The 25,138-nt window shown below is 49.4% G+C and overlaps 2 protein-coding genes across 4 annotated transcripts in view; one reads left to right on the top strand and one right to left on the bottom strand.

Annotated features, from left to right (window-relative positions):
- Positions 1–1,001: 1,001 nt before the first annotated feature.
- On the top strand, positions 1,002–12,474 carry OAZ2 (ornithine decarboxylase antizyme 2). The gene is given in 6 exon segments (XM_039339542.1): positions 1,002–1,170; positions 7,420–7,495; positions 7,497–7,577; positions 9,189–9,364; positions 10,561–10,646; positions 11,307–12,474. Coding segments are annotated over 6 exon segments (585 nt in total). The 5' UTR covers positions 1,002–1,150; the 3' UTR covers positions 11,453–12,474.
- Positions 12,475–13,984: 1,510 nt separating this feature from the next.
- The window catches only part of ZNF609 (zinc finger protein 609), a 75,949-nt gene continuing 64,795 nt past the window's right edge, over positions 13,985–25,138 (bottom strand). For all 3 annotated transcript variants that reach the window (XM_039339536.1, XM_039339539.1, XM_039339538.1), the window contains exons 4-10: positions 23,988–24,075; positions 21,000–23,376; positions 19,693–20,059; positions 18,985–19,160; positions 17,563–17,764; positions 17,309–17,387; positions 13,985–16,239 (exon numbers count right to left, since the gene is read on the bottom strand). In XM_039339536.1, coding sequence (XP_039195470.1) covers positions 17,314–17,387; positions 17,563–17,764; positions 18,985–19,160; positions 19,693–20,059; positions 21,000–23,376; positions 23,988–24,075 — 3,284 coding nt within the window. In that variant the 3' untranslated portion in view covers positions 13,985–16,239; positions 17,309–17,313. The remainder of the gene's footprint in view (positions 16,240–17,308; positions 17,388–17,562; positions 17,765–18,984; positions 19,161–19,692; positions 20,060–20,999; positions 23,377–23,987; positions 24,076–25,138) is intronic.

Below are 25,138 nucleotides of genomic sequence, written 5' to 3'. Positions count from 1 at the left end.
ATGGAAAAAGACCACCAAAATTAACAAACGAGATCTTTAATAAAGGTGATCCTTATTTAGCAACAGCCTTATTTAGCGACCATTTGCGGTTACAGCGGTAAAGAAAAGCTAATTTAACCTCGCATTTAAAACTTTGCAGGTCTATAGCTATATCTACACACACACACACACACACACACACAGAAATGCACACATGCAGACATATACACACGTTTCTTTTGTGTAAACATATATATATATATATACACATATATACACATATATATATACACATATATTTAAAGTCAATCAGATAAAAATAAAGAGCTCTGGGATATAAGGTAAAAGGCTTTTTTTAATTAATTGCTGAGCTTTTGTTAACAACCTGTTAACGTCATCAGATTGATTTTAAATGTTCATACCTGGGATTCCAATATTCAAAATTATCAAAGGCATATATATATATATATATATATATATGTATAAACAAATAAACATAAACAAATGCATACACAAACACACACATATATAAATACAGATGGTTGTTTTGTGTGTATGCTTGTATCTGTATATATAGATAAAAACACACATAAATGCAGACGTATATACACACAGACACGCATATATATAAAAAAACACACACATACATATATAGCATATATATACATATATACATACACACACATATATATAGACAGCTATTTCTTTTGTTTGTATTTATATACACACACACACAAAGATACACATATATATGTACAGTATACACATATATATACACATATATACAAAACAGAAACACACACAAAACACACACGTATAAAAACACAAACACACCAGCCCAGATAAGATTCGGTACTTTCCCGAGGGCGGCCCACGTGCCTTCCCACGCCAGCGCTCCCCGCGGCGCCTGCGCAACACGCTCGGGAGGCGGAGTCTCCGCCGGGCTCCCCCCCGCGTCTTTGTTTCGAGCGGCCTGTTTCCCAGGCAGCCTGGCGGCGGAGGGGGCGTGGCCATGCAAATGAGTAACGGGGCGGGCGGCGGCAGCGGCGGCGGCGGCGGCATCGGCTCTCGCTCTCGCTTCGTTCGCAGCGCGGTCGGTCGGAGCTCGGCGCTCGCCCACGGAGGAGCTGCTTGAGGGCTGAGAGCGAGCGCCTCCCCCCGAGCCCCGAGGATGATAAACACCCAGGACAGGTCCGCGGGGGGGGGGCGCTGGGCGGGCGGGGCCCAGGCCCGGGCCTTCTTCCCCCCGCCAAGCCTTTTTGGGGGGGGGGGCTCCACAAGCAGCCCCCCCCACGCTGGCAAGCGTGGATCAGGAGGGGGGGAAAGGGCAGCGAAGGGGGGGGCTCCAAAGAAGGGGGGGTCGCTGCAGGGTTGCGGGGGGGGGAGAAGGGGGCTCCTTGCCCCCTCCCTCGGGCTTTGTTCCCCCCCACCCGGGGGAGGGGGCTTTTTGCAGGGAGCCAAAGAGGGGAAAGAAAAGTGGGGGGGGGGAGAGAGGAAACAAAAACAACAGCAGCAGGCCGGAGGGGGCGGGGCGGCGCTGCTGCTCCTCTGCACGTCCACACCGCCCGTGGGAGTGGGGGGGGCGGGTCGGCGGAGAGGGTGGGGGGGATCCCCTCCACCTCCTTGAACTCGGAAGCTGGGAAAGGGGACGCTGCCCCGGTTTTGGCCCCGGCTGGGACCGCGTTTGCACGCACCCAGGCAGGCAGGCATGCATGCACACGTTGCCCCCCCCCCGTGTTCCAAAGCTTTCTCTCTTTAGGTCCCCCCTCCCTCCCCAGGGTGGTCGCCCAGGGATTCCCCCCACCCCCCGATTGGCTTCATGGGTTGCAACACTGCCCGGAGGTCTTCTAGCTAGCGGAGGGAGGGAGGGAGGGACTGGTTGGGAAGCAAGGTTGGGTTTCAGGTCTGTTTGGTTTCAGGGAAGCCTCAGGTGTTCTTCTGGAAGGGAGGCGGTGGGTGGGTGGGTGGGTGGGTGGGTGGGGGCGAAGTCCTGGTTTCGCTTAACAAAGAAACACATCTGGGGCAAAGAGGGGGGGGACCCTCTTTGGGGAAGGTCCAGACAGCAGGGGCAAAGGGGGGGACCCCCTTTGGGGAAGGTCCAGACAGCAGGGGCAAAGAGGGAGGACCCCTTTGGGGAAGGTCCAGACAGCAGGGGCAAAGGGGGGGGACCCCCTTTGGGGAAGGTCCAGACAGCAGGGCAGGGTCGGGTTGCAGAAAAGTGACCAGGGAGCCTTGGACAATAGGTGGACATCGGCAACCTTTGACTACCTGGCTGAGGTCCAGAACTTGGCTCTCTGTATTGGGAAAGGTCTTGGAGAGTCTATTGTGACTCAGCCTGGGATGGAGGAGGAGGTTCTGGTCCACCTTTTTTCCGGGAAGTTACTGGTCTTTTCTTGACCGGTGCCTTTGGAGGTCTTGCTAAGAGCAGTGAAGTCCCTGTGTGGGCTTGACGGGAACAAGGTTTCCTCAGGGTGGGATAGATAGCAATAGCCATAACACTTAGACTTATATACCGCTTCACAGTGCTTCACAGCCCTCTCTAAGCGGTTTACAGGGTCAACATATTGCCCCCGACAATCTGGGTCCTCATTTTACCAACCCTGGAAGGATGGAAGGCTGAGATGATATGGTGTCACTATTGCAAAAAAGAATCCCCAGTGTTGGGATCCTATATTGGCCTGGATAATAGCTGGCGTACAGGAGCCTGTCTTTTGTGCTAGGGAAATAAAAGCTTGTATTTTGAAGTTGGCTGTGTTTTCTGGGAGTATTGCTCTTTCCCCGATCTGCTTTTTCCTCCGATAAAAGCAGTCATAGCTACACCCAAGATTGTACATGCAGTTACTTTTGTTCCCAGAAGTGAGTTGGCCTTTCACACCAAACTCTTGATGGAAAGTCGCCATTATATTGGGGACAAATGGAAAGGAGCTATCACCTAGATCAGGGGTCCTCAACCTTGGCAACTTTTAAGACTTGTGGACTTCAATTCCCAATTCCCAAAGCTGGCTGAGGAATTCTGACCTAGATGGAGAAAGAGATCAAGTACACACCTCTGGCCTGTTTTATTTTCTGTGCACTCCTGCAACATTTGCAGTTGAAAGGAGGTTTGCAAAGGAGTTTGAATTCCAGCAAGCCTAGCAGTTTCATGCTATGGTGATTAGCCTTCTTCCAACATGATAATTTGCACTTTGTGGAGTTTTATATTATATACTAGTTTGCATTGGACAGAAGCCAGTAACTATTTTTGGAAGGTGTTGCATATATTTTCCTTGCATCGGGTAGGTTTCCTAGAAGTGTTTATCTGAAGACAGTTTTGGGGAGTGGAGGGAAAGTTGTGTCTGCTTAAAGTAGTTTCCTATTTATTACTGAACGACGGAATTCTGTCTGCAGGAGTTGAAGGATTTGAAGTGATAAATGCTATTTTAACGACGAAAGGAGCGCCTTCAAGCTCAGAGTTGAATTTAAGGATCAGGCTCCGTCAAGTGCTTTCAGCAACAGCCTTTCAGAAATGCAGCTCCCTTCCTTTCAAAACAAAATGTTAATATCTGTTTAGGAATAGGGTGGTGGTGGTGAAAGTTTTATCTTATTCATAAATGTTTGCAAGTTAAGCTTTCACTTTAATGGCAAGCAATGTGTGATTGAAATCGTTTGCAAAACAGGAAGGCTGTTTATTTACAGTTACTGCAAGGCAGGACTTCTTTATTTTATCGAGGCCATGAGTAATTGGTGAACTTTAAAAATAAAACTACAGAGCCCTTGTGGGTCTGGTCCTAAATTTATCTGAATATGTGGTTAATGGTTAAATCTGGATGCTGCCTACCCATAAAGCTCTCATCAGGGAGGATTTTTTAATCTACTTAAGACCTTTGGTGTTACGTAAACAGTGAAGTAATTCCATCTCCCCAGAGACCCACCAATCAGCTCAGCGATAGGACTGGGAATGATCCTTTTAACTATACTGTTTACAAACGGCCACATAAACTTCCTTGCAAGTGTTCTTCCCTCTTCCAAGTGTCAGGTCCAACTAATCTTAGATTTGTTTCTGCTAATAAGTTGGCTGAAAAAAACATCAGGTTTGGCATAGCAACTATAAAATGTGTTTTTCATTGTAAAATGTGTTTTCCTTTGGAGTGTCTGCTGGATAACCAGATTTCTTTTATCCCTATCTGCAAAATGCTTGTTTTTCTATCTTGGGTTTTCCTCTGCTTGAAAATACAGCGCTGAAGGAGTTGGAACTGTAGAGGAAGTTTGGCCTTGTAGTTTAATATCCATTCTGTTTAGTGAGTTATACACAACCCTTTGTATTTATCAGTCTGTTTCCCACGCTGGGCATGTGTCTGCCAGGAAATGTTTATAATTCATACACCCGACATTCAAAAGACTGCACCTTTGTTCTCAGTTCAAAACAGGAAAATATAGGCCAGCCAGTACAATGCATTAAGTTGGTTAGTGTGTTGATAATTCAGAATTTTTACACCTCTTTTCTCTGTTTTGTATCTCCTGTAATTGGGACCACAGCATCTGGAATTTGCCTCCAACAAAGTTATTCTCCTGTTTTTTGTTTGTTTGTTTGTTTTGGTGCTTTTGAGTCAGTGTTGATTCTTGGTGACTGCCTGGACAAATCAATGCAATTTTCTTGGCAAGGTTTTTCAGAAGTGGATTGCCCTTACTTGCTCTTTGCCAGCCCTGAGAAAGAGCAACTGGCCAAAGGTCATCCAGCTGGCTTTGTGCCCAAGGCAGAACTAGAACTCCTGGTCTCCCAGTTTCTAGCCTGATGCCTTAACCCAGTGGTTCTCAACCTGTGGGTCGGGACCCCATTTGGGGTCAAACGACTATTTCACGGGGATCGCCAAACGCAGTCCGCCATTTTTTTCCCCTTTTCCTTAGCTGTGCTACTCCCTTTTATTCTATTGGCTTTTGAAAGCCAATAGAATAGACTCTCTTGAATAGAGTCTAATTCTATTGGCTTTCAAAAGCCAATAGGAATTGTCCAGGCTGTCTCTGCCCTGCTGAGCCCGCCAAAAGTCCCAGTCTGCAAACGGTGCTGCACCAGTTGAGTAGTCCTTGACTTACGACCGGTTGGAGATCGCGGCATTAAAAAAGTTGAGAACCGCTGCCTTAACCACTACGTGAAACCCTGCTAGTTGGGAATTTACCATTCATAATTCATTTAGAAAGGAACAGGACCAGGAAACCTGCTCTTTATTATGCATAAATACAGTGTTACTTCTTTTTTAAAAAAAATATTATGCAAAGCAAAAGTGTGGATGCGGCCCATACTAGGACAAATTCTGCAACATTCACAGATAATCAGTGGAATTGACTTTGTAAACTGTTGCTGCTGTTGTAGAACGAAATCAGATGCATCCTGAGAGGGTTTTTCTCCTCGTCAGTTGAGTTAAGGATAGGATTAGTCTATAGATCAGGGATGTCCAACCGTGGCAACTTTTAAAACTGGCTGGGAGAATTCTGGGAGTTGAAATCCACAAGTTTTAAAGTTGCCAACGTTGTACATCCCTGCTTTAGGGCCTTAGTCTGGAAGAATGAACTGCTTCCTAATGGGGGTTGATGGTGAGGATCTTAATTTTCATTGCTATATTTGATTATTCAAGCTTCCTCCGAGCAACAATAATGCTGTATTGTTGAGTGGAGAAAACAAGCACATCTGCCAGCTGTATTGGAGGCTACAGTGGGGAGGGGTGGACAAAAAAAAAAAAAAAACATAGTCTAGCATTATGCTTTACCAGTCTCCGCCAGACACCAGCCTGACAGAAGAGCTGTTTTTCAGTCAATTATTGCAGTGAATGTGGGTGATGAAGAGAGCTAGGCCAAGTCAGTGTATGCAGACTCCCTTCCTAGCAACCTCAGTTGCAGCGGCTTTGTGTCACTGAATGGGCAGAGCGAATTTGGGATTAAAAAGAAATGATTTTTTTTAATTTTTTTTGGGTTGAGAACAAGCTGCTCGACTTCCAATTTAGCACTCGGTTGGGTCCTGCTGTCTAACTGTAATTGTATTCCATTCAAGGTAGTTGAGTCTGTTGTACAAGAACAGCTTCAAGCCTCCGTTTTGAAAATTAGGATTAGCCCACTTGCCAAGGACGTGCTTGAGGAGCCAGGTGTCCTGTTTAGGCAGCACAGTATACAACTACCATTTCTCTGGTTAAGTGAGATTTGTTAAGTGAGTTTTGCCCCATTTTACAACCTTTCTTGCTGCAGCCGTTAAACGAATCACTGGGGTTGATAAGTTAGCAACCCGGTTGTTAAGTGAATCTGCCCTTCCCCCCCCCATTGACTTTGCTTGTCAGAAGGTCATAAACATGAACCAGTTTGCAAGCCTCTGGATTCTGATCACACACTCCTGGGTCTGCTGTGAAAAACGGTGAGACGTCCTATTTTTCAGTGCTGTTGTGCCGTTTGAACAGTCACTAAATGAACTGTTGCAAGTCGTACGTACAACTGGATTCAGCCTGTGTGTGAACTGGTTTGGGGAGCTGTCAGAAAGAGGCTACGAAACGATACCAGAAAGAGACCGCAAATTGATACCGCTTTCATCTGAGATTTCTGCTTGTTTTGTGTACAAAGTTTAGAAAATATAGGCTGAGTTTGCAGGTGTCTTCTTAGAATGTCTTCAAATACATTCCTAGCTCTGAGCGAAAGGAACGATAACACACAAAACCCTGATATGAAATATGCAATGTTGTGCATCTTGGATTACAGCTAGGCCTGTTGGGGAAAATGGGAATTACAGCGTCTGTTTTTACAAAACCTCAGCAGAGCCGAAAGTGTGTGTCTCTACACCAGTACCAAGGATATTGCAGCCAGCTGCACCTGTGCAGGTGTTATATGGAGTTTAATAGATGGAGACAAGGGTGTGGTATGGGAAGGATGCTGTTAATACCTATTGTATCTTTCCTGCCAGATTGAGATTTCATCTTAAACCAGTACAAGGCTATAATCAAAAGATGAATGCTGTACAGCAGTATTTCTCAACCTTGGCCACTTTTAAGGTGGGCAGATTTCAACTCCCAGAATTCCCCAGCCAGCCTGAGAATTGAAGTCCGCCCATCTTAAAGTGGCTAAGGTTGAGAAACAGTGCAATGCTGGACACAAAGCATAACCGTCCTTCGCTGGGCAGCTACGTGGGTGGCGCATTGCCTAAATATTAAAATAATATATTGCAAGGTTGAACGCAACAGCCCTAGCTTGCTTCTGGAAAACATGTAACCCCCCCCCCCCTCCCTTTAAAAGGCCTGGTCGCTCTGTCATTTGTTGAAAAAAAATGTGGTTTAATCCTGCTCTTGTGGTCATTTGGCCAGCAGAAAAATGGGATTGTTCAGACTGCCCTGTGGCTGTCTTTATCTTGATAGTGGCTGTTGTGCTTCTGAGTTTTGTTTGGATCTTGCAGGGGTTTGTGGTCCTCACCTTGTGCTCTTTTTCTTCCAGGAGTATCTTACCTTTGAGTAACTGCCCCCAACTACCGTGCTGCAGGCACATTGTTCCAGGGCCTCTGTGGTGCTCCTGATGCCCCTCACCCACTGACGAAGATCCCCGGTGGGCGAGGGGGTGGCAGGGATCCTTCTCTTTCAGCTTTGATATATAAGGTGAGCCTAATTCCGCCTCTCCTGGGCTTTTGCTGCGAGACAAGAAGCTTTTTTTCCTTCATAGAACTCCAGGGACACTCTTGAGCATTTTTCATTTCTGTGTCCCCAGTCCACAGCCCTGTGTAAATTCAAGCCTGCTGCTTCTGGAAGCTCATTATTTTGGGGGCTGGTTGCCTTGGAGATCTTTTTAAATAAGTGACTTCTGATACTTTTTCTAGCACCTCTCAGTGTTAATTGCTTTGTTACTTTTTTTTTTTTTTTTTTAAGAATCCAACATGTGAGAAAATACAATGAAACCAGGCTCTGCGTCAGGTCAGTTAGATTTTGAGTTCACGAAAAGAAGAAAACAAGTACGGTTTCCAATTCTCTCCCTAGGGTGATGCTTTGGTAATCATCCAACTGTTCTTCTCCCTGGAGCTGTTTCCATAACACTTACAAAGCTCACACTGAAGCGTTAGGCACCTAAATATCTTAGAACTGGGAAGCGAAAATAATGGGCCACATGAAGAACTTTGCAATGATGAAATTTCTGGGTCAGTGTAGAACTACTACCTAGGGCAGTGGTGGCGAACCTATGGCGCGGGTGCCAGAGGCGGCACTCGGAGCCCTCTCTGTGGGCACACACGCCATGGCCCCAGCCTCGCCTCCCCCCGCGACCCCCTCCTCTCCAGCAGCCCCCCTGAAGGAGAGTCGCCCTCGAGCGTGGCCCACACGGAGCAGCACAGCCAAGGACACGGCAGCCAGGCAGCGTAGACCAGACTCTGCCCTCACACCCCATCATGCAGTTGATGCTGCAGGGCGCGGACATAGGACGTGGCCGCCATGGCGCTGCTGGGCTGCCTGGGCAATCTGCAGCGGGCCCTGGAGGTAGTGAGTGGTCCTGTGGGTAGGCGGGGCGGGGGGGGAGAGTGGGGGGCGGGGCCAGGTTTTGGGCAGTCTCTAAAAGGTTCACCATCACTGACCTAGGAACAACTTTATAGGTATTAAGAGATGTTTCCTCTTGTGTTAGCAAGGAGAAAAGGGTCTTTTCTGATGCTGAAGCATCAATACGAGCTGTTACATCCACAAGACTTGGCTACCCCATCAAAAGGCACATTGTTACGAAGCTTAGAGATGGATGGTGTTCTGGATTCTTAGAAGCGGATAGTATTCTGGATTGGTAGAATCAAAAGTAATGCAAAGGCCAGGTTTTTTTTTTCCCCTTGTTTTTCTAAAGCTGCTTTACAATCGGTTCCCAATTTATGTCCTGCATAAAGTGTAAGATGGAGCAGCTATCAAGCGACCACGCTCGTAATATAGCGACACAGTTCTGTGGCTGCCAAGGCTAGTTTTTCTAAGACCATTTCTGTTGGCACAATCCGTTTTTGAAAATGGGTGAATTTTGTGCATTTCTCTGAATGAATCGGGGTACCTCTTGGAGATTGATTTATTAAATGTACTCAGTTGAGTCATGGAGGACAGCGGGTTGAAGTTTCATGATTGTTTTTTTTTTAAAAAAGCAGAAGCACGGGTTGGTGTCAGTTCCCATAAAAATGAGGAATCGGCGAACTTACTTCTTGTTCCTGTGGTTCTAACCCTTGAAAAATGTTTTTTTCCCCCTTTCTTAAAAAGGATGAGAAGCTCACTGTTAACCAAGATCTTCCAGTGCACGATGGGAAACCACATATTGTCCACTTCCAGTACAAAGTTACGGAAGTAAAGATCTCCTCTTGGGATGCAGTGCTATCCAATCAGAGTCTTTTTGTGGAAATTCCTGATGGCTTATTAGCTGATGGGAGCAAAGAAGGGTAAGATATGCACAAGTCTCCCAAAGATTATACCCCAAGGAACATAGTCACCAGTAGGAACAGGTTGTGCGCTCCTGACTTCTACAAATTGCTGGGCATAGATTTATCTCTCTTTAAGCTCCTGGTATTTTGAAGATGGTGTGTGTGTGTTTGTTTGTGTGTGTGTGTGTGAGAGAGAGAGAGACAGAGAGCGAAAGAGACAGAGAGAAACAGAAAGAGAGAGAGATAGAAAGAGAGTCACAGAGAGAAAGAGAGAGGGAGGGAGGGAGGGAGAAGCATCATCCTGCCCATGCATACTGATTTGCGATCCAAAGAAGCTCATGCTGTTAACATTTTCCCTTTGGGTTAAGCTGGCTTGAGTCTTCCATTTATAAAAATGCTTCAGCCAGTTTATTCTTTCCTTTTGCCATAATTCTTTGGTTCCCTGCGTTTCCCCTGTCAAAATGCTTTAAGTACAATTGCATAACTGATTAATTACAGCCAGCTAAAATAAGCAGCTTGGAAGATATAATTAAAATGGATGTTAACCAAATCCCTTCTAAGTTAAAATCGCTGCTGCTTTCCGCCTCCGATTAAAACCTGGTTGATCCGCTACTTGCTTGATCAGTAGGCGAGATATCCTCAGCCAAGCAAGAAGAGCAATTTTTATAAGGCTATTTAAATAGGTAACTCAAAAACCATCTGCAATGTGACACTATTCCCTAGCCCATGCAGTACAGAGGATTGTTACAGCTTAATATTTGTTTATAACTCTAGCTGCAAAAAAAAAAAAAAAGAAGTTATGCATAGCCCACTGCCTACAAGTTGGATGCAGCTTGCAGAAATTGGTCTGAAGTACCAGACCACCAGGCCTCCCCCAGCACACAGCTTCCATAGGAAGTCTCTTATGATAACAGTCTCCTGGTGTTCAAATAAAATTCGTTAATTTTTCAGACCTCAGTGCTTGAAATGCTTCCTGCCTGAGCAGGGGGTTGGGACTAGAAGACCTTTAACTCTGCTCGTGTTATTTTGTCCCCACTTCCTTTGTTTTGCACTGCTGTGCAAATAACCACTCATGCTTGGTTGGTGTCTTGACCACCTTCCGTTTCCCTCCCCAAATTCTGCGCAGCCGGTTTTCCTCCGCATGCTTTCTTGCCCAACGTAATGCTGGGGGGAATGAGCTGAGTGTAATCTTCTGTTTTCTCCCCACCTGCCAGATTATTAGCGCTGTTAGAATTTGCTGAAGAGAAAATGAAAGCAAGTTATGTCTTCATTTGCTTTCGAAAAAGCAGAGAAGACAGAGGTAAGTGCTTAGAACCTGCTTCATTCAGAACACTTTGTGGGTGTGGCATTTCCCCTTCCAGTTGAGTAATGACCCAGGTATAATTGCTACCAACAGATACCTTAAATTGCTGGCACAATTTTTTCTCTTCCCCGTAAATTTCTGAGATCGAGTTGGATTTCCAGGTCGGAATATCTGCTGAATGACAAGAACAAGCAGTGTTCCGCGGGCTTGAGATGCTGTCGTGTGGTTTAGGCCATTTGCAGCTTTCACCACGAGCAGAGCAAACTCACTTTTGTTCAGAATACGACTTGGAGGAATTGATGGAGTGGACAGCAGACAGGCAGTCCTTGACTTACAACAGCTCCTTTAGTGACCGTTCGAAGTTATAGCGGTGTTAAAAGTGACTGAGGACCGTTTTTCAGACGTTAACGACTGTTGCAGCCTCCCTGTGGTCCCGTGATCAAAATCCAGCCACTCGGCAGGCTGGTTTCAGAAACCTCAGCAGAATGGAACCATACAGCGATGCCCGATGTATACAGAAATCCAGGGCATTTGCTTTAGGTCCACATGCCTTGAAGTCCACATGCCTTAAAATTGTCAAGTTTGGGAAACACTGCTTTAGGTATAAAACCGGCCCATGTGTTGTTGATCTGATTGTGTTCCTTTTCTTCTTTGCAGCTCCGTTACTGAAGACATTCAGTTTTCTGGGTTTTGAAATTGTGAGGCCTGGTCATCCTTGTGTCCCATCGCGGCCAGATGTGTTGTTCATGGTGTACCCCCTGGATCAGGTCTCTTCTGACGACGATGACGACGATGACGATTAGACCTAGTGCAGCGTTTCAGTGGGGCCTGGACATGCGTCGAGCACGAGGGGGGGCTGAAATGCCTCTTCTGAGGAAAGGGAAAACAAAATTTTTCTGGACTGAAACTGCATTTCTTATTGTTAGAGTGACCTGTATATCTTCTGAGTTGACTTTTCCATTGAAATGTGTTACCTAGCGAATAATATAAAGTCTGCACATGTAATTGCACAATAGTAAATGGAAGGTAAATGGAGCTCTGAGGGGGCCCCTGCTGTTAAAGCCTAGTGAAGACATCCTGTCCAGCCACACGGTGGCTAAGGAGCCCACAGACAGAGAGAGGGGGGGGGGGAAAGCCTCAATTACTCGTTACATACATGTTGGGCTACCTATTAGTTTGGGTATTTGGCTTTCATTTTAAATGCATATTTATAGGTTCACTCAGACTCTTAAGCAGGGGGGGATGTTTTGAGCGTGGAAATATGAGGAATGGTAGCTTTTTTTTTTTTTTTTTTTGCAAATAGATGATTTGCACCACTGGGTTAATCCATATTCTGGGGTGCTGACAAACTCTATCCTCTTTCCGGCTTTTATTAGGTTAGCATTAACTCTAGCGCTGCTTCATTTAGAAGGGGAGGGGGAGTGAACGGAAGGTGTGAAGCTGTCCTTGCTTCCGAAGGGCATCGCCATTCCTTTCGAGAGGATCAGGGCAGTCTTTGTGTTCTACTGTGGAATTGGAGAAAGAACCAAGTCAAACGAAGCTTTCCCTTCCTTTGGAAGAATGTCTGGCCCACACCGAAGTCTGTGGATTCTGGAATCGTGACTGGCACCTTGATTCGTCCCTTGATTAGGATTCAGTCCTGCGCATCTTCAAAATGCATTTGGAAACTTTTACCTAAAAGTAGTTCTTGTAGTTGACATTTCGTGTCCCCATCCTTCCCTTCAAAATGCCCTCTTGGAATAGGAGATGATTGCTATCATGCTTACTTTTCCTTAAAACAGCCAGTTCCTTCAAACGTCATTCACAATATACAATTCTAAAACGGTTCTTGTCTATTTACTTGTGTTACCCAACGCACTTTTCACTTCTCAGGCATTTATCTTGTGCAAAGTGGGAGCCATCTGGCTATCACAGAAGGGAAACTCTTAAAAAACCTAGGGGTGAACGATAAGCTGCCTCTTTGCAGGAAATTCTACTTAGTATTCCGTTATCGTCTGGGAGGGTCTTGATTTGCCTCACTGCTTTTTAGGGCAGCAAAAAGCAGTTATTTTTCAGGCTTGCCGGTTGGAGGGGGGAGTATGTCTTTGGCCGGTTTTAGGGGAGGGAACAATATATAATTGATATGGGGATAAAACAAAACTATCTGTACCCTCTCAATTTTTGCTTGTAAAAGGCTGGATCTCGCAACTATAGGCTTTAATATTAGCCAAAACCTGAAAATTTATTGGAGTAACGTATTGATAAGGGAAGGAAAAATAGATAATAGAATAGGTAGGCAATGGAAGATATTCCTCCATAGAGGTCAGGGGTAGGCAACCTTGGCTTTTATGACTCGTGGACTTCCAACTCCCAGAATTCCTGAGCCAGCATGGGAGTTGAAGTCCATGAGTCATAAAAGAGCCAAGGTTGCCTACCCCTGATATAGGTTTATCATTTAGGGTTACCTGGTTATTTGATAAGCAATTCAATCTGTGCTGTCCAGTCCAATGTGACACCCTCGGATTGAGTTGTTACCCAAAGTGCTGAACCAACATCCTTTGTGCCTATCCACATCTGCGGTCCTACATATCTGTGGAATACCATATTGGAAAGGGCAAAACATTAAATCAATTTGCTTTGTGAAATACCAAAATTTGAGAGAGTAGTGTGAAATGTTTTCACACCATTTCCACTCCTGTTTTGTTTTTGTTTTTTACATTGACTTAACGATTTCCTCTAGACTATATCTTTGGTTTTTAATTCTTCACTCAGGAAGTTCTGCAAAGCAGAAAAAAAAAACCCTAGTGAACAGTAGACTGCAAAAAACTGTCTACTTACTAGACCAGTGATGGCGAACCTTTCAGACTGAGTGCCCAAACTGCAACCCAAAACCCACTTATGCATTAAGTGCTGGGTGGGCATGGCCAATTGGGTGGGCGTGGCTGCGGTGGTAACAGCAGACTGGGTGGGACTAAAAAGTTCAGTCAGTCAATCCCAACTTTGCAGGATCTTTTCTTTCCCCGCGAGAAGTTGAAATTGATTGAATCTTTTTTTTTTTTTTTGCACACGGCGGTGGAGGCCTAAAGCGAAAAGGTTTTATAAAACCCAGCTGACGGCCTAGGACTGGGGCGACGGCGTGTGTGCCCACAGAGAGGGCTCTGAGTGCCGCCTCTGGCACCCGTGCCATAGGTTCACCACCACTGTACTAGACTGATCCAGCTGCTCAGGCCAGAATGCTCAACCTCTATGTAACTGCACAACTGCAGAAGCAACGTGGAACCTGAAAATGTATTTCTAGTCCTTACACAAGTTCGGGAGGTGGGCTAATGTTAAGTTAAATAATTTTTACACAAATATGACTATCTGTATTTTTTTTTTAAAAAAAAACAACAACAGCAATACACTAACACCAATACAAACAAAAGGCCAAAGCTTTGCATGCACCCAAGAGGGCAAGGATCCTGCTGCTGAGGTAGGGCCTTTCTTATACAAATACCTTACCTAGTAAGGTCAGGAGCATAAAGTCAGGCCCGGAAGAGAACTCCCGTCATTCCTTATCCTTTTTTTTTTTTTTTTACAAGAGCTTGCTACAACACGGTGCTTCTGTAAAGGCTCCGCCTCGAAGTAGGTAACCCTGAGGTTTACTCGCTGACACTACAAGACTCTCTCGCCTTGTCGCATTTTGTGGCTGTTGCATTTTGTGGCTACCTGAGTCATGACTTCATAAAACCGTATCAGGTGGTGAGCGCTCTACTATTGAATGTTCTTACAGGCCTGTGCTGGTCAGAAAAGGCTTGCAGCCTCCCAACTTTTTTGCCTTTGAGGTGGTCCTCTTGTTTGGGTGAGAAGTCCTAGGTCAGGGGTAGGCAACCTTGGCTCTTTTAGGACTGGCTCAGAAATTCTGGGAGCTGAAGTCCACGAGTCATAAAAGAGCCAAGGTTGCCTACTCCTAGGTGATAGCTCTAAGGCAACCATTGGAAGCTCTCCCTGCAGGAGGCCTTGAAGGGCAAGTGCCAAAAAGGCAGAGAGGATGCTGCAGCACACTTCCTAGTGTGCTTTGAGACGGCGGGAGTTGCTACCAAACGAGACTGTGCCCCAGGGTAAGCAGTCTCTTCTGCTTGCTGCCCCCCCTCCCCCAGGTACTTTGATGAAAGCTAGGTGAGGACTCCAGCCGGGAAAGGAAAAAAGAAACCCCGACAAATTTCAAACAATTCCTTTTTACAGTATGTACAAAGTCCAAGAGGCAGCGGGTGGCCTCGCGCAACATACAGACAGGAATAGAAAGACAAGAGCTGGGAACTTGCACCGCTCAGACAGACCGACCGACCGCGCCCATTCCTGAAGAGTCAGCTTGGGAGGGCGGGACTTGGGCCCCTTACCATTCCAACTGACAGCTCTGCAGGAACCGGGGGTCAGATGGGTCCGTCAAGGACACTGGCAAGGGGTAGGGAATGAGAGACAGCCAGGCAGAGGTCCGGCAATGCATGGGGGGCTGGGGGGCATTTAGCAGGAGGGAACTGCTTCTTGCCTGCTTACCCGTGTAGAAGCTGCAACCGCAGCAGGGCTTTGCAGGGAGGGGGCTGGTGGCTAAATGTCAGCAAGGTCAAGCTTGGTTCTTTTCGAAACCGCAGGGCACAGCCAGCCCTCGCTTCATTCCTTGCCGAGAAGGGAGGGTTTTCCAGGTGTGGGGAAGGCCTGAAAAATCAAGCAGCTCTGCCCCAGACAACCGGGCCACGGCAGCAAGGCTTCCTTCCTCTGTGGAAAGGGCTGGGGAAGACAGGAGCGACAGGCACCCTTCAAGCAGAGAGGAGCGACTTGACTGCCGGGCCACGGTGGGGGCCCCGACAGAAGCAGGACCAGCCTGCCCGAAGGCCATGTGATCGGCAGTGCTGAGAGGTTGTTTTGTGCTGGGGAGCAAAGTTGCTGCTGCCTCGCAACACGCAAGTCCCGCCAGCAGGGAGAGGGCTTAGAAAAACGGCGGGTGGGACGGCCTTTCCGGGAGCAGCAGGCCCCAAGGCAAAGTGCTACAGAGACGTCCGGTAACCTTTTTCCTGACCGAGAAAGGCCAGCGTTGAGGCAGGAGAGCCTCGGGCTTCCGGGGCTCTTTGCGAGAGTCCACCTACCTGCTTGTGCCACGTGACTACTTCTCACCAATGAAAAGAATGGAGAAAGAGAACCCCAAACCCACCATCTGGACCTTCTCTTCCGCCAACTCTGGAATGGCTTTCTCGGCTGCAGCCCAGGAACCAGGGAGCCGCTGTGTGGGTGGAACGCGCAGCTCGTGCGCTCCTCCTCCCCAACGTTTTTTTTTTCCCCCAAAGGTCCTGCGATGTCACGCTGCTTCTTTCCCAGAAGAGTTCTGGAAAACGGCCAGTCGCCCCAAGTCAGATGAATAAATATTTCGGCAAGTCCCAGCTCCGTAACTCAACTCGTACGGGGCTCAGCGTGTGCTCAGTGGGGGGGAGGGGCAGAGTCTGCATCACACTGTGGCAGGACCGTCAGGCAGAACAATCAACGCCATTCAACTGGTGTCTAATGCAGTTTCCAGCGCTTCCTCATGTGAGCCGGTCACATGTCTTGGTACAGCCCGGGTTACCTTATCGGTCGTGTCCTGTTGGAAAGAGAAGAGAGAGAGGTCAGCAATCTCCGTCTCGGCCACAGGGTGGAGCCAGAGTCACAGCGGCTCGGAAGGTGGACCTGGCGGATCTCGCCTTCCCAACAGGAGAGGCGGGTGGGCTTAGAACAGACATGTCAAACACAAGGCCCGGGGGCCGGAGTGGTTTCATGTGGCCCTTGAAGCCATCCTGGAAACAGTGAGGGAATGGCCCCCCGCTGCCTTGGCCCTGGCCCAGGCCGGCCGGAAGCCAATGTACAATTTTGGGGTGGCCATCTATGCTAAAACGCATTCAGCCTTAGCTCCACAAGGCATCTGGAAACAGCGAGGAACCAGCCCCTGCCACATCGCCCGCGCCCCCTGGGTGCATGCTGGGGAGGGGTCACCCTTTGTGAGGAATGAAGAACAGGACCATGCCTTGGCGCTTGCCCCGGTCCCACCCCCTTCTGCCAGAGACCCCCAGATCTGTCCCACTCCTGCCCAGGCCCCTACTGGCACCCTTGACGCGAACGATGTAGAGCTGGCCACGCCCACCCAGTAGGCCACACCCACTTCATCCACGTCCACCCAGTTGGCCACACCCACCCAGGCCCCACCCAGGGCAACTGCAATGCTGATGCGGCCGTCAATGAAATTGAGTTTGACACCCCTGGCTTAGAACTAGGAAGTGGGCAGTTCCCTGGTAGAAAACCCACTACAAGCAATGCTAGCTAGTCTTACATCCATTGCCCAACTTCTAATTTTCATCAGAACCTAAGAATAGGAAAGCAGTCCCAAAGGTGCTTTTTCAAAGGGCAACTGGACTTTTTTTTTCTCTCTCTCTCTCCTTCCCCTCCTTGAAAACCTTTTGCTTCTCACCCAAGAACCTTCTTCAAATCTGGTCAAGTTCAAGAAAGAAAGAAAGACAGAAAGAAAGAAAGAAAGAAAGAAAGAAAGAAAGAAAGAAAGAAAGAAAGAAAGAAAGAAAGAAAGAAAGAAAGAAAGAAAGAAAGACCTCCAAGAAAGTCCAGCAGCCTCTTTGTTCCTCCCCACAGCCCCTGAGGCGGGTGTGTTGGGGTGTCCTTACCATTTTCACCTTCGGGGCGGGGGGTACAGGGAAGGAGCGGAACCTTGCTGACTGGCAACAATGGCTGTAGATGAAAGACCTGTAGAGGAACGGCAAAAGATATTCCCCCAAGACCATTAAAATCGCAAATGTGGGATGGGTGGCTATGTAAACTGAATCAATCCATCGAAATATAATACTGAATTTGGAATCCTCAGCCTCCCCCCCCCCATCAAATAACACCCCTCTACAGAAGTACCCCATCCCGTTCTCACCTGTTGCATAGGGCAGGTTATACTGGGCTGGGAGCAACGAGTAGCCCAAGTGGTGATGGTGGTGATGCGTAGACATCAGACGCTGTGAAGGGGAGGAGCGGGGCCGGTCCACACTTCTCTCGGCCCCACTGGCTCCCCCTACACTACTGCAGCCTGCGCTGTTTCCTCCTATCCCACAGCCGCTGCGCTCCTTCTCGCTTATCTGCACAGCAAGCAGAAAAACAGACAGTTTCAAGCCCAAGCGTGAATCTGTTAAGGAAGGGCAGGTTGTTGCCCTGCAATTGTCGGTTGGCTTTCTCCAGTCCCTGCAAACTCCAGCCACCAGGCACGACAAGTATCATATGCTCCAATCACGGGAGGATCCACGAGAGAAGAACCACAGGCTCCGCTCCAATCAGGGCAGGATCCACGAGAGAAGAGCCACAGGCTCCGCTCCAATCAGGGCAGGATCCACGAGAGAAGAGCCACAGGCTCCGCTCCAATCATAGCGGGATCCACGAGAGAAGAGCCACAGGCTCTGCTCCAATCAGGGCAGGATCCACGAGAGAAGAGCCACAGGCTCTGCCCCAATCAGGGCAGGATCCACGAGAGAAGAGCCACAGGCTCCGCTCCAATCATAGCGGGATCCACGAGAGAAGAGCCACAGGCTCTGCCCCAATCAGGGCAGGATCCACGAGAGAAGAGCCACAGGCTCCGCTCCAATCATAGCGGGATCCACGAGAGAAGAGCCACAGGCTCTGCCCCAATCAGGGCAGGATCCACGAGAGAAGAGCCACAGGCTCCGCTCCAATCATAGCGGGATCCACGAGAGAAGAGCCACAGGCTCTGCCCCAATCAGGGCAGGATCCACGAGAGAAGAGCCACAGGCTCCGCTCCAATCATAGCGGGATCCACGAGAGAAGAGCCACAGGCTCTGCCCCAATCAGGGCAGGATCCACGAGAGAAGAGCCACAGGCTCCGCTCCAATCATAGCGGGATCCACGAGAGAAGAGCCACAGGCTCTGCCCCAATCAGGGCAGGATCCACGAGAGAAGAGCCACAGGCTCCGCTCCAATCATAGCGGGATCCACGAGAGAAGAGCCACAGGCTCTGCCCCAATCAGGGCAGGATCCACGAGAGAAGAGCCACAGGCTCCGCTCCAATCATAGCGGGATCCACGAGAGAAGAGCCACAGGCTCTGCCCCAATCAGGGCAGGATCCACGAGAGAAGAGCCACAGGCTCTGCCCCAATCAGGGCAGGATCCACGAGAGAAGAGCCACAGGCTCCGCTCCAATCAGGGCAGGATCCACGAGAGAAGAGCCACAGGCTCTGCCCCAATCAGGGCAGGATCCACGAGAGAAGAGCTGTACGTTCTGAGCCAGGCTCAACCAAAAGGCCCGGCGTTGAGAACTGGTTAGTGCAGCCCCCCCACCAGCACTCACCGTTGGCGATTTGCTCTTGTAGTGGCTGGCGTGCTGCTGCAGGATGTCCAGGGCCTTGGATTCAGAGCTGGACTTACAGCCAATAATGGGACTAGCTCGGGATTTTTCGCTTTCCTCGCTTCCAGAGGATTTACTGCCGTAGGGGGAGAACGAGTAGCTGGAGGGTAGGTAAGAGCCTGTGGGAGAGACACCAGTCAGCATTTCTGCCCTGGGTTGGCCAGAAGAGCCAGCCTCCCAAGGGAACCAACTGACCATCACACATTCTACAGCAGTGGTTCTCAACCTTTTTAATGCCGCGACCCCCCAACCGGTCGTAAGTCGAGGACTACTCAACCGGTCGTAAGTCGAGGACTACTCAACTGGTGCAGCACCGTTTGCAGAACGGGACTTTTGGCGGGCTCAGCAGGGCAGAGACAGCCTGGACAATTCCTATGGGCTTTGGAAAGCCAATAGAATTAGACTCTGTTCAAGAGAGTCTCTTCTGTTGGCTTTCAAAAGCCAATAGAATAAAAGGGAGGAGCACAGCTAAGGAAAAGGGGGAAACAAATGGCGGACTGCGTTGTTTGGCGACCCCCGTGAAATGGTCGTTCGACCCCAAATGGGGTCCCGACCCACAGGTTGAGAACCACTGACTTAGAGCCTTCCCTCCTGATGCATGATAGAAATCACACGTAACCAACCACAGGGTTCCCTTTCAATTCCCCCTACCTGGATAGTTCTGCATCATGACGGTTGGCATGCCACGATAGCTGGAGTGGCTGGGGTCGTACGACTGACTGTAGGAATAGCCGTGCATGTAGGGGATGTAGGACTGGTGCTGGCTGAGGGGGGAGGACACGGGCACGTGGGTGCCGGATCTGGCTTCTTTCCCCACTAAGCGTGAGTCCTCGCTGGAAGGCATTTTGCAGTCAGAGTTGGTGCTCTCTTTCCCATCGTCCTTCACGATGGATTCTTTGCCACGGCTCCTCTCCTCCTTTAACTTTCGCTCCCTTTCTTCCTTCCACCGCTCATCCTCCATTTTGATGTCAGGGTATTTAGCGGGGTAAACGTAGGTCCACATGCGGGGTTCGGCCTCCTGCAGCAACATAGGGTTGAGTCAGTCAGGGGACTAGCAATTCCACAGCCCAGAACTCGCCATATTGGAAGCTGGGGGAAGCGCAGGTGGAGTATTTGAAAAATAAGAGTCCATGGAAGCAATTCTGTATTCACACGGATCCCTCCCACCTTGTAAAAGTTGTACCTCTGGGCTTTGTGGGTTTCCACCTACCATTCAAATCCCTCTCTGAAGCATCGCATAACAATTCACCCAAATTCTTAAATTCTAGTTACATTAGCAAGCAGAAGTAAATATATATTATAAATGGTTCATTCCTATTGATTAGTGTTACTTCATTTATTACCACTGGCCTACTTTATTAAGACCGATCAGCAAGCTAAACACATCTCATTCACAGTGAGCTGGCCCAGCTTTCGAAGCACTGATCAAAGTAAGACAAAAGCTACACAATTCTTATGCCTTTTCTGCTGTGTGCATCCCTAAACATCTATTTGGCTGTCCAAAAATTAAACATTAATGTGGGTGGGGTGGGGGTGGGAGTGATTAAATACCATCCAGGGTGAATTAAATACCAACAAATCTGAACCAACCAACTATAGTTGCTCTAGCCCAGGGGTAGGCAACCTTGGCTCTTTTATGACTCGTGGACTTCAACTCCCAGAATTCCTGAGACAGCTATGCTGAGGAGAAAGGGAGAGGTTTCCAAGCTGAGTCATGCTGGCTCAGGAATTCTGGGAGTTGAAGTCCACGAGTCAAAAAAGAGCCAAGGTTGCCTACCCCTGCTCTAGTCATACTTATTTTGGCAGAGATTCCAAGATCCCTAACTCGGGAAACCAAACAAGCATCCACATTAATGCTCTTCTCACTTCCTCTCCGTGTAGTTTTCTGGACCCAGAAATCAGCCAGTTTGACAACAGCCCTCCCAGTTCACCCACCCAGCATCCTCCTCTTCGTTTACCTGTCTGTACCAAAGCACTGGGTCCACCTCAGCCTGACGACCGCAGTCCAAACCCGCCTTGGAGTCTGCCGTCTCTTTGCCAAGATGGCTTTCATTTAATTTCCCCTTCAGACCTTCTATAGTCTGGCCTTGGAGTTTTGTGGAGTCCTCTAACTTGGGGATAATGACCGACTTGGCTACATCGCTTCCCTGATCCTTGGCCTTATTGAGTCCAGGTTTGACCAGGTCAGTTAAGCTGGGTGCTTTGGTCAGAGTGGGTGGGAGAGAAGTCTTCTGCTTCCACTCCTCCTTGAGGACCACCTCTCTTTCCTTCAGTCCCAGATCCAACTTCTTCTCCAGCCCGCGCTGCTGCTGCTCCAGACTCTGGCGCTGCTTCTGCTGATCTTCGTACTGTTGCCGATAGGCTGGGTTGGTGCTGAGCAGGTGCGCATGATAGCCTTGCTCACTGTAGCCGTAGGGAGGCACGTAGGCATATTGGTTGTAATAGAGCGACTGCATGTACATGTTGGACCTCTGCTGTATGACGGACGGCTGCTGGCTTGAGGGACCCAGCTCTGCCTTCTTCTCCTCACAAGTCTCATTCTTCTCCTTCACCTCCGGGCTCGGTGGCTCGTCATCTTTCTTCAGCTTCAGTGCCTGGCTCTCTATGGACGTCTGGTTGATGGGGTTAATGGGGCTGGGACTCGACTGGGCGTAACCTGGTGAATAGTAGGCCTCAAAACCTTGATAGTAAGGAGATTCCTTGTTCTGAGGCTGAGAAGGAAAGAGGGCTTTCTTGGCCCCTTCCTTGGCCATCGGATCCGGGTCCTTGACCTTCATGCTCTCCAGCTTCCCTTCCCCATCCTCCCCTGCATCGGAGATGTCAGAGTAGGCCGGGCTATTCGTTTTCACAGAGCTGGCTTCGGCCCCGTTGTGGGTGACCACATGAAGTGGAGTCATGGGCTGTGTGGGTGCCGTGCTCTCTAGCCGGCTGGCTCCCCCGATGGATGGGCTTGGGGCATTGTCAGTGAAGCTGTAGATTTTATCCGCCTCGGCTTTAATGCTGGCCAGGCGGCTCTGGTGGGGGTCAGAGGAACCGTTGAGAAGGCTCTCTCCCTTCACCCCCGGATCACTGGGCTCCCCACGGAAGGGACTCTTGCCTTCCTCAGCCCGACCCCCTGTCCCAGGAGTCAAGGGGCTCTCCGCTTCCTTGGGCTCTTTTTTTTTCTTGTCCTTCTTTTTCTTGTCCTTGACAGGGGTCAGTGTCGGGCTGACGGCGAAAGGCTCACCCATTACCGTTGGCTTAGGCTGAATGGGCTTCAACTGGGGGCTGTTAGGCATGGCCTGAACCACAGTTGTGGTGAGACCTGTGGAGGAGCCAGGGCTAGCAGCAGTGAACGTGGCTGCCTGAAAAGTGTAGATCTGGGGTGGAATGGCTGGGGCTATGGGCCGGGCAGACTTGATGCTCTTTGAGGTGATCTTCTCGGGCTTGATGCTAACCAGTTTTTTCGTTTTTTCCTTGTCACTGCTCCTCTTCTCTACGGAGTCAAAGCCGTCATTGCTCGTCTCATCGGGTATCAAAGGGCCGTCCTCAGAACCGTCATTAGAAAGAGCACTGGAATCGGGATCTCCTTCGGCACCTAATTTCTTCTTGCAAGTAGCTTTGAGGTTGAACTTGTTGGATGAGGAGGGGCTGTGTGGTTCTATCAGCCGCACTTTAGGAGTAGTTGAACGGGCCGGCGAAAGAGAGCCCTTCTGGCTACCGGAAGCACCATTGCAGTTGCTCAAGTCGGCTGGGAGAGAGGATTCCTCTCCATACTCACTATCCCCGTCAGCCTCGGGCTTGCTGTCATCATCCGTGTGTGCGTGGGCCTGGTGATACTTGAGTCCATTAATGTGCTTGTATTTTTTGCTGCAGTTAGGATGGGGGCAGTCAATGAGGATAGGAGAGGGGCAGTTCCTATCCAAAATGGCAGGCTCCACTTTGATGGTGGTGGTGGTGGCGGCGGCGGCGGCAGCCGCCGCCGCCGCAACTAAAGGCGTCGCCGTTGAGCCCATGGAGTTTGTGCGAGCACGTTTGCTTCCCTTTGAGTCCTCAGAACTGGAATTCACTTCCAGATCAGAGAGAGGCTTGCTCTTTCGCTTGGTCACGGATGAAGGACTGGCCTTGACCTCCTCCGAAGTGCCGCTGGGGGGGAGGCGGTGCTCCGAGGAGTTCTGGCTGCCTCGGCGTCCTTTGCTGTTGGTCCCTGCCCGAGTCTTGCTGCTATTGCTGGAGCCTTTGGTATCTGAGACTGTTGTGCTTTCGGTCATTGGTGGGTTGCTACTGGGACGCACGCGCTTGCCTCTCCCTCGGCCGTTCCGCATCTCCAGGTCGCTGGTGGGAGAGTCGCAGAATCTAGGAGGCAGGAGAGCAGACGTTAAGAAGAAGCTTTGAGTTTAGCCCTTGAGCCATTCTCTGACTCCCTATCTCCCAAAGCTAAAATGTTAGCGCCAAGGCAGTGGTGGGATCCTAGGCAAGCTCAGACCGGACTTTCCCAGCTTTTAGCACCTTCTCTCTAGCATTCAGAGACAAAAAGAGGTTTCAGAAAAAGCACAGTCCCCCCTCTGACAGTCGTTGAACAATCCATTAGCTAACCTTTCCCAATTCCTCTTAGTAGTTCAACAAAAAGGTACACAACAGTTACTCAGCTGAGATACACTACTGACTGGTTTTCTAGGTAGAAGTTGCCTTGCCAGCTTTCTACGAAAAAAAATGAGAAGGCTGATTACCCCAGGTACGTTTTCTTCAAAACCTGTAGCTGCTTGAGTTCTTATGTCACATTGATTTTTTTTTAAAAAAAAGTGCTGCAAGAGGAAGAAAATGCACAGGCCGAGAGTTTCTCAATATTCCCTAAAATTATAGAGTCTTTTCCCTAGCAGACTCTCCTCTCACCCCGCCTACAGCTCATGAATGAGCACATAATATCAGCACACAACACAGAGAGTCTCTTCATCTGGTTATTTTACCTGGGTGGTGCCCAGTCATGTTGTGTGCAATCCAGCAGCGTACCCACATATGTCTTATTCCTCCAGGTAACATTCACCACCAGCATGCCTGTGAGGAGGAAGAAGAGGATGGTGAGTGCCCGGGTCTTTGGGGACAGCAACAGTTTCCCACCCTTTTTCCATCGTTCTCAACCACAGTGCAAAAAATATCCTGCCAAACAAGTCAGAACAAGTGTGGGTGGTGACTAAAATTCTATGCAGCTACTAAAATCTATTCTGGGTAGCTAAGTCAGCAGGAGAACCTAGACCAGGGGTGTCAAACTCAATTTCATTGGGGGCCGCATCAGCACTGCACTTGCCCTCGGGGCCGGGTGGGTGTGGCCTACTGGGTGGGCGTGGATGGAGTGGGCGTGGCCAGCTCTACGTCATTCGCATCAAGGGGGCCTGTGGGGGCCTGGGCAGGACTGGGACAGATCTGAGGGTCTCTGGCAGAAGGGGGTGGGACCAGGGCAAGTGCCAAGGCATGGTCCACTGGAGGAGCCTCACTGTTCCTCTCAGGCCACGTGAGGGGGGGCTGGATGGTGGCGCGGGCTGCCCGGAGCCCTGGTCAGCAGAGGTCAAACTCCCAGCCTGGCCCTTGAGCATCCACAGCCCCAAGCCCAGCCCCACTTCCCCAAGGGGGCGCCCAGCTGCTCTTACCTCCTCCTCCTCAAGGCTGCTGCTGCTGTGCTTGCTCTCCTTAGCCAGGTTGCTCATGATGGGTACCAGGGCAGAGTCAGAGGGAGACCCATTCCCTCTCCACGGGAGGAGCCCCGGCTTTGTATCCAAAGCTTCCTTAGCAATAGGATGGGAGACCCCCAGGATAGGCCAGGAGGAGGGGGCAAGGGGATGGTGAAAGGGCAGCAGGGCAGGATTTCCCTCAGACCCTCCCTCTCCTTCTTTCCTTCCTTCTTTCCTGAGGACAGAGTGGTGGGAAAATATCTGAGATGAGGGAGGAAGAAAAACAGACAAGAAACGCGGCTGGGGAGGGGTCGCCCTTCGTGAGGAATGAAGAAATGCACCATCGCCTGGAAGTGGCCAGCGCGATGGTGCATTTCTTCATTCCTCACAAAGGGTGACACCTCCCCAGCATGCACCCAGGGGGCGGGGGCAACGCGGCAGGGGCTGGTTCC

The sequence above is a fragment of the Crotalus tigris genome, unplaced genomic scaffold, assembly GCF_016545835.1.
Source record: "Crotalus tigris isolate CLP2741 ecotype Arizona unplaced genomic scaffold, ASM1654583v1 scf7180000017735.2152567, whole genome shotgun sequence".
Taxonomy (NCBI): domain Eukaryota; kingdom Metazoa; phylum Chordata; class Lepidosauria; order Squamata; family Viperidae; genus Crotalus; species Crotalus tigris.
The sequence above is the reverse complement of the archived record's forward strand: the minus strand, read 5'-3'. Positions and strand labels throughout refer to the sequence as shown.